The 16,522-nt window shown below is 56.8% G+C and overlaps 1 protein-coding gene across 7 annotated transcripts in view; it reads left to right on the forward strand.

The window, feature by feature from the left end:
* The window catches only part of FLOT2 (flotillin 2), a 33,141-nt gene extending 20,914 nt beyond the window's left edge, over nt 1-12,227 (forward strand). For all 7 annotated transcript variants that reach the window (XM_067565916.1, XM_067565914.1, XM_067565920.1 and 4 more), the window contains 8 exons: nt 4,565-4,688; nt 5,120-5,238; nt 5,763-5,876; nt 5,987-6,106; nt 7,605-7,819; nt 8,054-8,237; nt 8,649-8,798; nt 9,291-12,227. In XM_067565916.1, the coding sequence (XP_067422017.1) occupies nt 4,565-4,688; nt 5,120-5,238; nt 5,763-5,876; nt 5,987-6,106; nt 7,605-7,819; nt 8,054-8,237; nt 8,649-8,798; nt 9,291-9,329 (1,065 nt within the window). In that variant the 3' untranslated portion in view covers nt 9,330-12,227. The remainder of the gene's footprint in view (nt 1-4,564; nt 4,689-5,119; nt 5,239-5,762; nt 5,877-5,986; nt 6,107-7,604; nt 7,820-8,053; nt 8,238-8,648; nt 8,799-9,290) is intronic.
* Nucleotides 12,228-16,522: the final 4,295 nt, after the last annotated feature.

The raw sequence follows: 16,522 nt of genomic DNA on the forward strand, positions 1-16,522 counted from the left end.
AGCTGCAGTTTCCCCACTTGACCAGTCAAGAGGAGAGATTTTAGTTAAGGAGGGCGTTCTGTGAGCTCAGAGGCCTCATGACCAGTGCATTCAAAAGACAAGGCCAAGCTGGCAGGAATTGCTGCCTGGTCTAAGGATGCTTAGAGCAAAGCCAGGACTGTCTGGAGCGGTGAGATCACACTGGGGGGTTGGTTCAGGAGGTTGTCCATTAGTCTGTAACTCTTGCGCTTTTTAAGAATAAACTGTTGGTGGTTAAAGAGATTCTTTTGTTAAGCTTGTGTTCCTTGATTTACTGTCACGTTGTCCCTGAAGAATAACGAGGAAACCAGAGCTCCCACAGCCAGGTGGACCCTGGGGGCTTGGGAGGGCTGAGGCACTGATTCCAAGAGCAAGGCACTAGACTGCAGGATCCCTCTACGCAAGAAGGGTGTCAGACATGGTGTCTACATCTGGGAGTGCACCTGAGACCCAAGCTAAGAGCAGTGATCAGTCACTGTCGGGATCCAGGGGGCTCAGAAGCACGAGGGATACAGTGGTGGATTGCACTGAAAGAACTGCTATCTTTTAGGGAGAAGGGAATTTGTTAGAAGACGCACAATAGAAGTTAGTATTTGATTCATGCTGTAAATTCTGCTGCTGCGTCTGTGAAGTTGTTTGTGGTATTTGAAAGCGTCCTTGTCTGAACACCATGCTGAAGATGCTAAGGCAGCTGACTTGTGCAAGACCTCTACGTATTTGTGCAGCCCTATAAATGGCTCTTGCACCCCCCTCTTGTGTGAAAACCACAAACTGCTATCTTGGAAATTCAGGAAAACCCACAGCTGGAATACTGTGTGCAGATCTGGTCGCTCCATCTCAAAGAGGATAGATTGGAATTGGAAAAGGTACAGAAAAGGGTAACAAAAATGATTAGACGTATGGAACAACATCCATTCGAGGAAAGATTAAAAAGACTGGGACTGTTCAGCTTAGAAAAGAGATGACCATGGGGGAGTATGATAGAGGTTTGTACAGTCATTAATGGTGTGGAGAAAGTAAATAAGGAATTGTTATTTTACCCCTTCATGTAACACAAGAACCTAGGGTCATCCAGTGAAATTAATAGGCAGCAGATGTCAAACAAACATACAGAGCACTTCACACAATGCACAGTCAATCTGTGGAACTCACTTCCAGGGGATGTTGTGAAAGCCAAAAGTATAACGGGGTTCAAAAAAGAATTAGATAAATTCCTGGAGGATAGGTCCATCAATGGCCATTAGCCAAGAAGGTCAGGGACACAATCTCATGCTCCAGCTACCTTTAAACCTCCAACTGACAGATGCTGGGACTGGACAGCAGAGGATGGATCACTCGATAATTGCCCTGTTCTGTTCATTCCCTCTGAAGCATCTGGCACTGGCCATCTTGGAAGACAGGCTGCTGGGCTAGATGGACCATTGGTGTGACCCAATATGGTCATTTTTGTATGACTCCAAGATCTCTTTCTTGTGTGGTAACAGCTAATTTAGAGCTCATCATTTTGTGTGTACAGTTGGGATGATGTTTTCCAATATGCATTACTTTGCATTTATCAACACTGAATTTCATCTGCCATTTTCTTGCCCAGTCAACCAGTGTAGTGAGATCCCTTTGTACCCCTTCACAGTCTGCTTTGGACTTAACTATCTTGAGTAATTTAGTATCATCTGCAAACTTTGCCACCTCCCTGTTTACCCCCTTTTGCAGGTCATTTATGATTAGAGGCAAGGATCATTTCAGTGAATGGCAGTGCCCTTTCTTCTCCAAGGGCTGGCCTGCTGCCTCTGCCCAGGCAGCCCGCTGGAGCCCCGAATGTTGCTCCCCTAGGTGGCAGGATGACATGGAGAGAAACACATCCGAGAACTCTTGCAGCTGAGCCCCTGGCAGTGCTTCATGCAGCGCTTTTTTAGTTGTTTGAGGACAGCTTCAAGGCAGCGTTGGAATCTCAGCTAGCAGTAGCTGGGTCTGTCCTTCTCGCAGAGCTGTGAATGGAGCCGTGCTGTCGAGAGACCTGTCCCGCAGGGTTTTCTTTCTCTTAGTGAGTGTAAGAAGAATGAGGCCCTCCACCACAGAGGGCCCCGTTCAAGGATGCCGCTGGCAACTTCCCGGCTGCTCAACGGCCACCTGTAAGTTGTGTGAGAAGGTGCAGATGGCATGCGCTGTCTTCAGTGCAGCAGAGCCTGTGGTGCTTCCCAGCGGTTCCCAGGGCTGCGAGGCAGCTTGCTGCCATCTGCCCTTGGCACGGGGAAGCCTTGTCCGTGGTGGATCAGCTCCCTGACTCCCCTCTCAGGCCTCGCTCTGTGCAGCTTAGCAGTAGATGCCCACCGTCCCCCGAGCACGCTGAGAGTCCCTCTGGAGCACCCACACCCGATCCCATTCGGCCCCCTTAGAACTCACAGATTCTCTACTCCCAGAGGACAGCACACACCAGCTTACTGGTTTTAACCCGGGATCACCACTCCACTGAATACGTAGCACGCGGGTCTCTTTACAGTGAACACAACACATTTATCATCAAAGAGCAGAGATTCAAATTACAGAAAGTAATTACACTGGAGACATGGTCACATATGCAACAAAATCGCAACAGGCTTGCTAGGGTCTAAACATAATTCACAAGAGATTCCCCAGTCTCCTACAGAGTAGCTTACTCCAAGTCCTCTTCCTAGTGTTTCCAGCCCGGATGGCCGAGATCCCCTCTTTCATAGGATCAAGCTCACTGGCCTCTTGTCTTCACAGATGGAAGGATGCCAGAGTGTCTCTCTGAACCCTTCCCTCCCTCCGATATACCAGCCCAGACCTTTGATCTTCACCTGAAAACAGTGTCGTCCCCCCCCCCCCGCCCCCACTATTTACCTCTTCCTGTGAATTTCCTTCAGAAGTCTGCAAGCTCTTCATTAGCGTTTGACTCACTATGCTAATAGACACAATACACAATGATCCTCCAGGAAGAGATGTCTGCCCCTCCACTCCGGAGAAGCTTGTCTCCAGGCCCACTGCCCTTGAGTGACCTGCCTCTTGCTAGCCAGTCTAGAGAACGTCATTTTTCAGGTGTATACGTAACTCCTCAATGGTTCTCATACACACATTGTTCAGTGCTTAGCATGAGTAGTGTGACCCAGGCTTTCAGTAGAGACCTTATCTGACATTCTTTCATGAACCCAGGGGATCCCTGTACCTCTGTGCACCCCTGTGCCTTCTGCTAGCTGACATCAAGAGGTCTCTGGGTCATGCAGCCCATGGAAACTTCAGGTCCGAACCTGCAATAATTCACCATAATAATCTGCAGTGAGCACTCAGATTAAGATGAAGCATTGCATGTTGAGATCTGTATTTTCCATGGCCTGTATCTCTCTGCCAGATTAGCTGAGCTCCCCGGGCCACGTGCTGTGAGCTCTGAGTGGCAGTAGTTGCAGCGTATGCCCTGGGTCTCCACTGGCTAAGCTACTTTGTAGGGTTTGGCTTGAAACGAAGTCTATCTTAAAAGAGCATGTGCCATCCCAATAGAACCATCTTTTCTGACCCCAGATATGTGAATCTTTGATTATCGTAAGGGAGAGCCCAGGGGTCTGAACACTGACTTCAAATCCCACTAGACTGTTGGGAGTTGAGAGCGAAGTTATATATACTGGAGCGAGAACTGCTCCCAGCTTTGCAAGAGAGCTTCTGATTTGACCAATGACCTAGTCCCAATAATTAGGGCGTTCTTTGTACTGTAATACCTGCTTCTCACATGGGGCCGGCCTCTGTGTGACTCTGTTGTTGGAGCCCTTTGGTGAGAGGACTGTCTCATCTCCCAGGAGTGGAGCCTGGGCTGCCTGACAGATTGAGGTCACCATCTGAGCAGCTTGTAGGCTTGGTTGGCAAACTTCCTGCCATGGACAGGATCAAAGCCCAACAAACCCTGAGCCTCATGGCCGCCCGTGATTGCTGTTTCTAGTTAGGAACGTTGAATGGGACTTTGACTTCAAAGTGCTCCTTGGACAAGAATGGATTTTTCTCATTCTCTGGCATTCCTGGTTTGGAAGGACTCGTCCGAGGAAAGGAAGAGCGAGACCCAAGAAGGTAATTAAATGGGCGTGCACATTGCTGCTTGTGTGAAACCTCTCTCCTATATAGTCAGTATCTGCATCGCAGTTGTGGCCCTGTGCAGTGGTTTTACCTGTTACGTTTGATTTGGTACCGTTGGTGTGTGCATTGGACCAGCCTCTGGCACTGGCCATTTATAACTGCCAGTGTAGTCACCTGCCTTGCCTGGTACCGAGGTGGAGGTGACTGTAGGCATGGGTTTGTCTTTGCTCTCCATCGCTGCTGTCTCGCAGCAGCCTTTCCTTAGTAGCAGTGACTGCCCGTGCTCGTTCCGTTGTGTGTCCTGCAGTCTTGCTGTTGGTGTTGATAATGAAACAGCTGAGTCCCTTGGAGTGTGTGTAACCTGAGGACCTGACAGCCTGGCGGCAGTGCTGCTTCTGCTGCTGCTGTTGCTGGGTGCCTGTCTTCCTCTAGACTGACCTTTATCTCACTGTGTTTTTTCTCCTGTCTCCAGGTGAAAATAATGACCGAGCGAGAGCTTCTAGCTGTGGCTTGCGAGCAGTTCTTGGGGAAGAACGTCCAAGACGTTAAGAACGTGGTCCTTCAAACGCTGGAGGGGCATCTGCGATCCATCCTAGGTGTGGGGTGACTAGAGCTGCCACTGATGTTACAGTAGCCAGTGCCTTGAACGGAGTTCCCCTCTCTGGGCAGTCTCTCATTTGCTAACAGCTCACAGTGGCTGCTTCCCTCGCTGCCTTCGGGGTGCTAGAGGAACAAGCTAAGCTTTTCAACAACCAGGGTGAAGGCATCACTCGGGACACCTGATGTTTGTAGTTGGGGTATCTGGCATCTTCCCCATCATGTGAAGGTGTGAAATTGAGATGTAGCAGGCACAGCAAAGCCTTGGCAAATGGTTGTGCTTCACATCCAAACCTGATCCACCTTTGCCCAGCCCTTGAACAGCCAGGAGATAATGTGGGGCCCTGGTACTGCTAAGTTCACAGCCCACCTGTTATGCTTTTCCCATTGTTCAGGTGCAATAGTGCTTTGCTTTTGTTTCCTTTTCCAGGCACCCTGACAGTGGAGCAGATCTATCAGGACAGGGATCAGTTCGCCAAGCTGGTGCGGGAGGTGGCAGCTCCCGATGTGGGCCGCATGGGCATTGAGATCCTGAGCTTTACCATCAAGGTACAGTCGGATAAAGGGAACCCCACTGGGCCAAGATCATTGGCAATGGTTCAGGGGCAGTAACCTGTCGGACCTGACTGCTTTGCTGAAGCTGACTGATTTGGAATGGTCTCTGTAGGATTTCCAGTCTGCCTATGCCCTGCTGGAGTTTTCAGAACAGCAGCTCCAGGCTGTCATCAGAGATGGAACATACAGTTAGTTCTCTGTATCCAAAATGCTGGAATTAAGAGCCCCAGCGGGGCCTGCTCTGTAAACGTAGCTGCCGTTTCCCTATCGTGATGGGAGTGTGGTGATAGCTGAACCTCTAAGGAGTCACACGGGTGTTGTACAGAGAGCGCTACCTGCATCAGTGTGGTACCCTTCCCCTCTTGCATGTCTTTAATTCCAATCACACTGGCAAGGCAAGGTTTCGTATCCTGGAGCGAAGCAGCTGCATTAGTATTCTGGGCCCGAGGAAGGAAGGTGTGGGCTCAGTGCTGGAATGACTGGCTGTGGATGATTTTGAAGTGTCTCCCTCTGTCTAGGATGTTTATGATAAAGTGGAATATCTGAGCTCTCTGGGTAAGACTCAGACAGCAGTCGTTCAGCGAGATGCAGACATTGGCGTGGCAGAGGCTGAGCGAGACGCCGGCATTCGGGTACGTTCAGCCAGCACCCTTCTGACAAGGACTCCCCGGAAGGGATTGTTGTCCCTCTGCTGATGTCCTCAAGCGCGTAGTTGAGTGTGTTGTCTGATTCCTTCCTGCAGGAGGCAGAATGCAAGAGGGAAATGCTGGACGTCAAATTCATGTCAGACACTAAAACAGCAGATTCCAAACGGGCCTTTGAGATGCAGAAAGCCGCGTTCAGCCAGGAGATCAACATTAAGGTGAGAGAATCCTGCCACCAAGTTGCTGCACCCTGGCTGGACTCCTGACTCTGAGACCAGCAGCAGTGGGTGCTTCCTGGCTTCCCTTCTCCTGGGTCTGGGGAGAGTCATGCTGAGGGAGTCACTTGTCAGCCAGATTTGTAGACTCCAAATTCCAGGAGAGTTGCAGCATTGGCAAACCCTTTGAGTAGGAAAGTGTCGGTTTCTCAGTCCTGGCAGCTCTGCAGCTGGATTGGCTGCTTGGGGCTGTGTGTGCTGCCTCCGAATGGGAGAAGAGAAATGCTGAACTGGCTGGTTCATTAAGCAGAAGGTGCAAAAAGGGTTGGAGTCAATTTCCTAGTTCGCCAAGTGCTGCCTCAGCATGAGCTTTCCCAGGTGGGATCGAACTGGTCCTGAAGTGTTACAGGTGCTTCGGAGCCAGCCGCTGGCTCCTGGAGGGGCTGGGCATGAGGGCTGGGGTGCCGAGCAAAGCTGGGCCCATGGGGGCAGTCTGCTGTGGAGGAAGCTTGGGCAGAGATGGGCGTTGGCTGACGCAGCAGAGGTGTCAGTGGTCCTCGCAGCAAGCTCCTCCCTGCGCCCAGTGGGGGCTCGTGGGGACTGTTGGAGAGGGGAGAGGAAGAGAGGCTCCTCCACGCCCTGCTTGGGGCTAGCCGGCTCAGACGTGGGGATAGAAGGAGCACCTTGCTGTGACGCTAGCTCCCAGCATGGGATGGGGAAGCTTCCCGCAGAGGAGAGGACAGGAGAGGTGGGCCTGCCTGTCTGGCAGAGGAGACTGAGCATCTACCAAGCCCACACACAGGAGGCTTGATTTCCCCAGGAGAGAAACGACCTGCTCTCTTTTCTGGAGGCTCTTGCCCGGCTCTGGCAGCTGTCGCCCCCTCAGGCCAATGTCACTCACTCTGGGCGGGAGGCGTTCCCAGGGCTTCCGGGCCTCTCTGCCAAGGGCCTTCTGGTTCCGTAGCCTGTGAAGGCCAGCCGTGTCAGTCTGTTCCTGAGTCATTGGCCAGGCTTTTCGGTTAGCTGGCGTCAAGGGTGTGCCTGAAGAGCCTTTGTAACTAACCAAGTGGTTCAGGCCTTGAACTGCTGAAGTGGCTTTGTGTGCTCAGCTGCAGTGGCGAGGGAGCAACAGTGCTGCTTGTCTGCCGAGAGCCACCTTCAAAGCTCCTGCCCCTACTACCGTCACGGACATCACAGACTCTTAAAGTAGCCCAGGGCGCTGCATTCCCGAGGGCAGCAGCTGCTGCAAAGGGGAACCTGGCACCTCTTGCACTTTCTGGCGGTGTGAGGGAGGTGTGGGGAAAGGCTGGGAGTCAGGTGACGTTTGAGAGGAGGGAGCTCTGCTCTCCGTCTGTCCGTTAATCCCTGGTGTGGGGGCAGCCGTGGGAGCTTTGGTTGTGTCTAGCTCAGGAGATAGCACAAGGAGGGTTTGGGGGCCTCAGCTAGGCTTCCTACGCTGTCACTGGAGTCCAGGCTGTCCTCTGTCCCTCTCCGTGTACAGACTGCAGAGGCGCAGCTGGCCTATGAGCTGCAAGGTGCCCGGGAGCAGCAGAAGATCCGCCAGGAGGAGATTGAGATCGAGGTGGTGCAGCGCAGGAAGCAGATTGACGTCGAGGAGAAAGAGATCATCCGGATGGACAAGGAACTAATAGCCACCGTCAAGCGGCCGGCAGAGGCGGAGGCACACCGCATGCAACAGATTGCCGAGGGCGAGAAGTGAGTGACCCACTGCAGCTGATCCAGCGGGTACAGGGGTCCAGACTGGGCCTGGCAAATGTAGCTGCCTTGGTTGTGGCCGGTCCCAGGGGGGCTGTCTAGGTCCATTCCAAGCCCTGCCTCCAGTGCCCTTCCTGAAGCCAAGCACTGCACAGTAGGCGCATTGCTAAGACCCTCCTCATGGAGGAGTGTGCGTCTGGCATCTTGGTCACGCAGGGGCTGTTTCCTTTCCAGGGTGAAGCAGGTCCTCATTGCTCAGGCCGAAGCAGAAAAGATACGCAAGATTGGGGAAGCAGAGGCCTCCGTCATCGAAGCCATTGGGAAAGCGGATGCTGAGAAAATGAAGCTGAAGGCAGAGGCTTATCAGCAGTATGGAGACGCAGCCAAGATGGCTCTGGTGCTGGATGCTCTGCCCAAGGTGAGAGGTTCAAGGCTTCCAGCAGCTGTTTGCCACTCGGTCCAGGTCGCTGAGCCAGCCGCTCCTGCAGGCAGTGGGCTGTGGGAGATGGCAGTGGAAAGGTTAATGGAGCATCGGTTCTGCTTGTCAGTGTCTAAAAGGCCTGCGACTGTGCCTTCTGGAATCGCACCCAGCACAGTGTCGGCACCTTCCAAGGAAGGTAGCGCAGCCTGGTGGGTAAATCCCAGGCCAACCAGGTGCTCAGGCCCTCCACACCTGTCAGGCACCAATAGGGACATGCTTGCAGGGGCACTTCTGTGCCTGAACCTTTTAAAAATCTGGCCAGCAAGTTTGCAAGCAGCCCCCTCCTGGCCTCGTGCTGGGAGTGAAGGTGCATGGTCATTCCGTTCTCCTTGCCCTGTGCCCCCACAGATCGCTGCCAGGGTGGCTGCTCCGCTGGCTAAGGTGGACGAGATTGTTATCCTCAGTGGCGACAGTAACAAGGTGACGTCCGAGCTGAACCGTCTGCTGGCTGAGATCCCGGTGTCTGTGCAGGCCCTCACTGGAGTCGATCTGTCAAAGGTGAGCTGGGACCAGTGGGGCAGCCTCCTGGAAAGCTGAGGCCTCTTCCCACTTAGCGGGACCTGTCCGTAGCTTTCTTCGTGCTTTGCGAAATTCTCGCAGCACCTGTTAGAAAGCCCGTGATCCTACCGCTCCCCAAGTCCTTCTGGTCTTTGTCGGACTTGGGGAGCGTGGCACTGCTCTGACCAACATGGTTGGGGATCACTATGCCAAGCTGGTGGTCCTGCATTCCTGTTAAAGTCATGGGAAGGAGATCCCTTGCTGTGCTGTGCTGTGCTGTGCTGTGGGGGCAGGGAGGGGGCTTTCCCTGTGCCCTCCCCCTCTAAACACATGTCCTTGATGTCTTCCCCTCCCCCTGAAAGCTCTTCCTCCCCATCATCCCCAGGCTTTGTTCTGGCTGCAGAGTCTCAGCTGGAGAGCCTGGTGCTGGTTCCCTCCCCTTCCGTGTTCCACTGTAACACTCCTAACAGCTTCTCTCTTACCCTCCTGCAGATCCCCCTTATCCAGAAAGCCACTGGGGCCCAGGCATGAGGCTGGCCAGTCCAAAGCTAGTGAAGACAACTCCCCGTTATGCACTCTTACATCAACTGCCTTTAACACTTGGGAAATCCTTTTATATCAAAGACAATTGGAATTTCATTTTTAAGCTCTGGTGCCTTATTTTGTAGGACCAGAATGATGCATGTTAAATTGGTCTTGTGTTTTTTTTTTAAGGGGAATTGATTTTGTAAGTATCATTGTGTGTGGTGGTAGTCCGGAGTGTCCATTGAGTCCTCTGTTACAATTGGCAGCTTGTCTGGTCTTGCAATCTTGGTGCCTTGAAGTTCTCTGTCCTCTCTTTGGAGCTCAGGGACAAAGAGGCTGAGAAGGGGTGAGCTGGAAGCACAGGGGCTTAGGGGGATCCACTGGGGCAGAGAGGAGCAAAGATGGAGGTGCGTGTAAACTTCTTGCTTAGGGCAGAAGCATGTTTCCATGGCGCTCGCTGTGCATGGAGCTGCTGGAGGAGAACACTGAGCAGGATGTCCTCTCGTCTGCCTGAGAGGACAGATGTGATCTAGCCAGTCCCACATCCTTGCACTCTCAAGCTGCTTTTGTGGTCACCTGCTGGCCTTCCTGTCCATCACCCCCGGGGCAGGCAGACTGGAGAAAGAGTCACTCTGAGTCCTGGCTGGCGGTGAGAGGGGAGCCCTCCTCCGGCGACTTCTTAGCCAGTGCATGAGTCCTGTCAGACCCTGCCGAGATCTGCCCAGCCACCCGCATTGCAAGTCTGCAGGTCTCAGCATGCCCACTGCAGCATACATGGGGATGTATCCAGGGGCCGCGGTTCCACCGCAGCTTGATTCCGTCTCAGAATGGAACCGCTCTGCAGGCTGCAGTGATGTTCTCTTGGCAGATCGCTGATCAGGCCTGCCTGGGAGCCGCCAGTCACGGGCCAAGTTCAGGAGGAGCACTGCCCTGGGAGTGCCCCTTTCCTTGGCAGTGCTCGGTGCTTGGTCAGACCTCCCTGGGCCTGGATTGCAGGGGCAGCTGGCTCTCGCTTGGTCAGGTGCTTCGGGCTCCCCTCGGGCAGCTGTCGAAGGGCACAAAGCACCAGCTGTGTACACGGTGGCCATGGCAGCAGCGGGCAAGAAAGCCGCCTGCCCCGGTGCAGGCACGGGGTGAGTACAGAGTGAGGTGCCACCCTCGTCCCGTAGCTGGGGTGGCCCTGGGCTGCTGGCGAGCAATGTGAAATGAGGCTGTGTAGCAGCCTTTCCCGGCCCTTGGTCTGACTGATCCCGCTGCCGTAGGTGCTACACTCTGCCGGCGGGCACTCGGCTGCTGCCAATGTGTCTTCTACTGCCAGGTGCAGCCAAGGCTTTCCTCTTTGTGTCTGTTGCGTTGTCCTCTCTTGCCAGCTCCTCTTCCCCGGCGGTTTGGCCCGCTCAGGGCGGGCACAGCTGTGTGCGTGTCGCTGTCACAGCCGGAGTGCCTCCGTGCAGGACGTTGCGTGCTGCGGGTGCTCGGTGCTGCGTGCGCTGTCTCGGTTATTGTCTGGAGTCGAGGTGCGGGAGTAGTGCCCGGTGTGCTTATCTATCTGTGTTAGTCCCCCTGCGTATTCCCCCAGGCCTGTGCCGCCCCCCCCGCCCCACCTCCCCAGGCCTGCCCCATTGGAACCCAGGGGAATTTTGCCTTTGGTGGTGGCAGGGTTTGCTGGAGCCTGTGCGGGCCAGCATGCTGGTTTGAGGGCCAAGTATTTGTTGCTGCAGTGCGTTCACTCCCTGGTCGGAGTGACGGGGACCATTCAGGAAGCCTCGCAGGGGCCCAAAGAGGGGTGGGGGATTTAGTGCGGCAGTAGGCGTTGGAAATGCTCTGACCTCAGTCTCACTTTACCGGGTTAGCCAGAACACAGGCAGCATGGCCGGCGGGCACAGGCACCGACTTGCCCATACCCCCCGGCCTGTGGCTGCATGCAGGGAGCAGAGACTGCCTGCTGGGGAGAACACACTTACCGGGGACGCTGCCATCAGATAAAGATACCCACTTGGTGCGTAGCTACGGAGCCCAAGACGGTGAGAATCAGACCTAGTGCCCACAGGGCCTGTGCCAGGTCTCCCCTGCCCTCGGTCCTCACCCACAGCCCCCACTCTTCCGGGCCTGGAGCCTGCCGGGAGACGCCCACACTGAAGTGCAGTGCCTGGTTTCGTGAGAACCTGTGGCACAAGGACACCAGTTTCTTTCCTTGCCCAAGTCAGGCTCCCCAGGTGTGCAGAGGAGAGAGGCTGCGGCTGCCTGCCCCCGTTCCATTTCCTAATCCTCCCTGCCCCTGCCCGGCTGCCTCAACACGAGGGGCTCAGGCTGCTCTGCTGCTGTCTTGTGTGTGCTGTGGGAGACCCTCCCTGCAGAGACCTGCTGCTTTGACAGGGAACGCCCTGGTCTCTGCTTTCCCACCACCTCTCTCTTTCCTCGACACTGTAGTCTGGCCCTGCAGGGTGGCTTGTGGAAACCTGGCCGAGCTGTGTCTGTTCTGGTAGGCTGCTGCCCGCCTCCCAGCAGCTGGGAAGGTGCCTCCATCTGCCTCCCTCTGGAAGCACGAGCTGTGGGGTGAGAGGGGCCGTGCAGTATTTGGATGGGAAAACACTCGGAGTGAAGGAATCGGTGGAAATGGGGCTTGTGCCAGGCTGCCAGTAGCTCTGCCTCCGTGGGGAGGAGGCGCTGGGTGGCCAGCAGGGGAAGGGGCGGTTTGATGTGCTGGCTTGTGCTTGTGCCCCAGCCGCACTATTCTGTATATCTGGAGCTCGCTTATTGCCATGGCAGACGACTGTAAACGCCACTCATATCTGCATGTCGATTGTGCATGACCGTGCGGCTCCAGCCGTGTGCGCCGGAGCTGCCGACGTGTTACAGACTGTGTAATAAAGAGACAGCGTGACTGGCTGTCATTCTGCCCTGCTCTGACTCCTTCCTTCTCTGTTGACTTCCTCTCAGCGCAGCCAGCAGGCTGGGCCCTAGCAGGCAGAGGGCAGGGTCTGCTTGTCCGGTGGTTCCCACTGAGCCCCACCAGTGCTGCTGGGTTAAGCGGGAGGAGCAGGCTGATACAGGCAGGTCGCAGGGGCCGGCCCTGAGAACTGTCCTCATCCCAAGTCTGCTCTGGGACGGCAGCTCTTCAGCTGGGCCGGGACTCTCCCTCAGTCTCTTCTATCGGGCCTAGACCCACACCACGGGAGGGCAGCCACGGGCTCTTTGCCAAGCTCCGCTGTGATTCCTGCGGGGTGGCGCTGCCCATGCCGAGCTGGGAGCCCAGCCCTGTGCCAGCTGCTGGCAGGTGGCAGGAAGAAGCTGCTGTAGGTGGGTGCGTTGCTGCTCCCGAGGGGCCCCAGCTCACCGTTTCACTCCCCTCACAGAGGCAAGGTGACTGCCTTGGCCAGCGTCGTGGTCAGCGGCAGAGATGAGGAGAATCCAGCCGTCTGCATGCCTGGCCCCTTCTCTGACCACTCAGACATACTCCCCTCCATGTCCGAGGCATTTACCAGGCTCCTGCCAACAAGCTCCTCTTCCCTTGGTGAGTCGGACAGCACACTGAGCCCAGGGCCGTGCTGAGCAACCCACAGCTCCACCTGCTCCCGGCTGGCTCTGCTGCCCTCCCTTAGCCAGGGCTTCTGCTGCCCCCACTCCATGCCGTGCTGCTGGAACCCTGCACCCAGTTGCCAGCGCCCAGGCACGGGAGGAGGCTGGCAAAGGGTTTCAGTGGGGCGTCGGATGAGCTCCGCTGTGTCCAGTGCCAGGGGAGGTAGAGCCCTCGCACCGACCCAGCCGGCTCAGACAGGCCGGCAGGAGCCCCCGGCGCAGCACGCTCTGCCCACCCTGGGCACGAGGCTGTCCTTGGCTCTCCAGAGTACAGCACTTGGCCTCCCTCGGCGCCCAGCCGTGCAGTGCATGCAGACGGGGGCGGGCCCACGCAGCTCCCTGGATCAGAGCCGCCTGGCCGCAGCGCAGGCTGGGACCTGGCCATTGAAGTAGAGGATGGCTCCCGCCTGCTGCATGCCGACAGACGAGATGCATGCACCCTGTGGGCTCTCGGCTGGGCACCAGGCATCCAGCTAACATCCGGCACCTTCACTGCTGCCCGGGAGGCCGGCAACGGCCTGGCTTCGCTAGCTGGCAGAGCAGCATGGCCGTCCTGAGCCTCAGTCACATCAGCCCTTCTCAGAGGCACGCACCCAGCCCCCCTAGCCGCTGTCTCCGTGCCGGGGACCAGGGGCAGCTCTGCCTGCACTTCCTGCTCTGGTCACCAGCCCAGCACACACTCTGGCCCCACAGTGCCCAGCTAAAACAGCAGCATGTGGCCATCAGGTCTAAACCGGGTGCTTCCAACTTTCCATGCCCCCCGCAGCTGTCCTGCTGCTCCGCACAGGCCGTGAGTCATGGCTGCTCTGCCCCCCAAACGGAGGAGTCTGCCTCAGCGACCCAGCGTGTGTGTAGCGCTGCCCACTCCTGGCACGGGTGTGCCTGGCCCCTGCAACTCACTGTGGATGCTCGGCCTGGCCGGTGCATCCCAGTCCAGCTAGCCCTGCAGTAATGCGTGTGCAAGAGAAACCCTGCCGGGCCAGTCTGCGTGGGGCTTTGACAGGAGTGTGGGATCCAGCTCTGGGCCGTCCGGTCACTGCTGGGAGAGGCAGTGAGCCGAGCTCTGGCCCCAGAGTTGAGGGGGCAGCTCTTAGGGGAGAAGTGAAAAGTTTGATCTAGTTTCTTCTTAACTCATCCACATCACCGGCTCGCTCAGCCAGTCGCCAGCTGCTCCGGCCAGGCTCCCTAACGCCAGCAGAGCTGCATGTGTGACAGCCGGGACGGGAACGTCCGAGGGCGTGGGGTCAGGCCGGAGAGATCTGGGAGTGGGAGGAACAGCCCAGGGCCGTAGGCTGGCAGCGAGGGGCACTGCCAGTGTGTGTGGGGGATGTCAGTCTTCTCACAAAACCTCTTGGCCAGGGTTAGCAGGTAAGGACAAAACTTGTCTTCTGCTCGGAAGCCGAGCCGTCTGTTGGGCGAAGATCCGTGTGTCTGGCTGCTCCCCACGCGCTGTCCGAGCGCCTGGGAACTGCAGATAGTGCAGGGTGGGGACAGTTTGAACTTTCTGCAGCTCAGACAGAGGCTGCGAGCCAGAGGGTCCCTTATCTAGGAGTGAACACATGGGCCTGGCCCCAGGCACGTCCCGGGAGCAGGGGGGGGTGCAGGTCAGGGCCTGGGGTGTTGCATCAGGGGCCCCGAGCACGTCTGGTGCATCGCCCCGGCACTGTCTCCCCACTTTCCCCTGGTTCTGGTGCTGCTCCCTAGGGCCTGCGGTGCAGCAAGAGCCTGGTGAAACGAACTGGCAGCAGGCTTCATAGCAACCAGGGGAGCGTTTTTCACACAGTCGCCCTGTGGAACTTGTTGCTGGGGATGTTGTGAAGGCCAAAACTACCCCGGGTCCCAATAGACTTGGATACATCCCTGGAGGACAGGTCGATGTCTCTCGTCCAGGATGGGCAGGGACACAGCCCCGCGCTCCAGGTGTCCCTAAATCTGCCTGCCAGACGCTGGGACCAGGCGGCAGGTTGGATCACTCGATAGCTGCCCTGGTCTGTTCATTCCCTCTCACGCACCTGGCGCCTGCCACTGACTCTGGGCTAGATGGACCCTGGGTGGGAGCCAGCCTGGCCGCTCTGATGTTTTTGTGCTAGTGCAGGCGCCTCGCTGGTGTCTTTGCCCCCACCCTGTATCCCTGCTCAGAGCAGGCCCCAGTCACAGGGCAGCAGCCATGGGGAGATCTCCCTAAAGCCCCCGTCTGGGCAAGGCCCTGCAGGCGAAGCAGCTCATGTTCCCTGCCAGGCTTCAGCTTTGATCGCAGCAGCTGCCCCCGTTCCCCCACTGCTTGTCCTAGCCTGTCCATGTACATGGGGCTGGGCTGGGCTTCTCTCTCTGGCCGGTCTGGGTCTCCGGGAAAGTGCAGGAGCGAGGGGTGGAATGTCAGTGCCCGCTGCTCCCTGTCCTAGCCGGCTGCCTGCTGCCGCTGTCCAGAGAGCCATGCACGACTGCGCGCTGGTGACCTGGCTGCAGCAGGGGGCCTGAGGCACGTGTGGCCCATGGCAGGAGCGTGGCTTGGGTGTAAATCCAGCTGCCTCCCCTCGCCTGGCAGAGCTGGTGCTGCTGGGAGCCTGCCAGGCCTGGGGCACAGCTGCTCTGCTGCATCTCCACAGCGCCTGCAGAGCTGAAGTCGCTGGGTAACGTTTCAAGAAGCCAGGCCCCTCCCTCGCCCGGCACAGAGGATGGGGACGGCCAGAGCAGAGGGTGACCTGTCCCATGGCACTGCCACACTCGCTGGTGCCCCTTGCTCCAAAGGGAGCGGGCCAGACACCCTCGGGCAGCTGTCACCAGGGCGGCAGCTCTCAGGGCTGGTGCCAGAAGGGCTTAGCTGCAGGTCCCAGATCGGAGCCGATCTCACGAAGCCATGGAGGCAAAGGGCGGGGGGGTGTTCTGCTGGCATCACACGGCTGCTGGGACCCTGGTGCTTCCCCGTTCCCAGTACCCAGGAGTTGGCGCCTGTAGTGATGTCCCTGGCCCCCCTTGGCTCTGCCCTGGAGCTGGGGAGAGGATGGTCTTAGTGCCCCGTGGCCCTTTCCAGCGGCATCCCGTTTGAATGGGCTGGGGCGTCTCGCTCCCGCTCCCTGGGCCCACACCAGGGAAACCAGCGAGCCACCTCCCACTGGCCTGCTCCCATCCCAGAGGCAGTGATACGGCCCAGGAGTGGATGAACTGCGGAGCCAGTCTTGGGCCCTGCCAGAGCTGTTGGGGGAGCCTATCTTCTCCCCCTCCCAGAGGGGTCCTGGCAAAACAGCTGGGGGCAGCTGGCCTCCCCCACCGGGGGTCCTGCAAGCTGCATGGAAATGCTTTAAAAACGCCATAATAGAGGCTCCGACTGTCCATCGCTCCTGGGGCCTGGCCCCCATGAGGAATTAACACCTGCAGGGAGGCTTCATTTCTTGGCAGATAGAATTGGGGAGGTAAATAAATCCAGTTAAAAACACAACGTCTGCGTGAAATAAAAGAAGTCAATAAATCAGTAGGCTAAAAACCCAACTGTCTAAGCCCAATACAAGAAGGGAAACGTTCCTATAAACTAAATAACAAAACCCAAAACAAGTTAGAACCGTAAAGAGGAAGTCGACCCATAAACAGCGCGTGCGGCACAGGAATTGGTTCCTGCAAAGTAA

The sequence above is a fragment of the Emydura macquarii genome, unplaced genomic scaffold, assembly GCF_026122565.2.
Source record: "Emydura macquarii macquarii isolate MOO-44397 ecotype Brisbane River unplaced genomic scaffold, CSIRO-AGI_Emac_v2 contig_2699, whole genome shotgun sequence".
Classification (NCBI taxonomy): domain Eukaryota; kingdom Metazoa; phylum Chordata; order Testudines; family Chelidae; genus Emydura; species Emydura macquarii.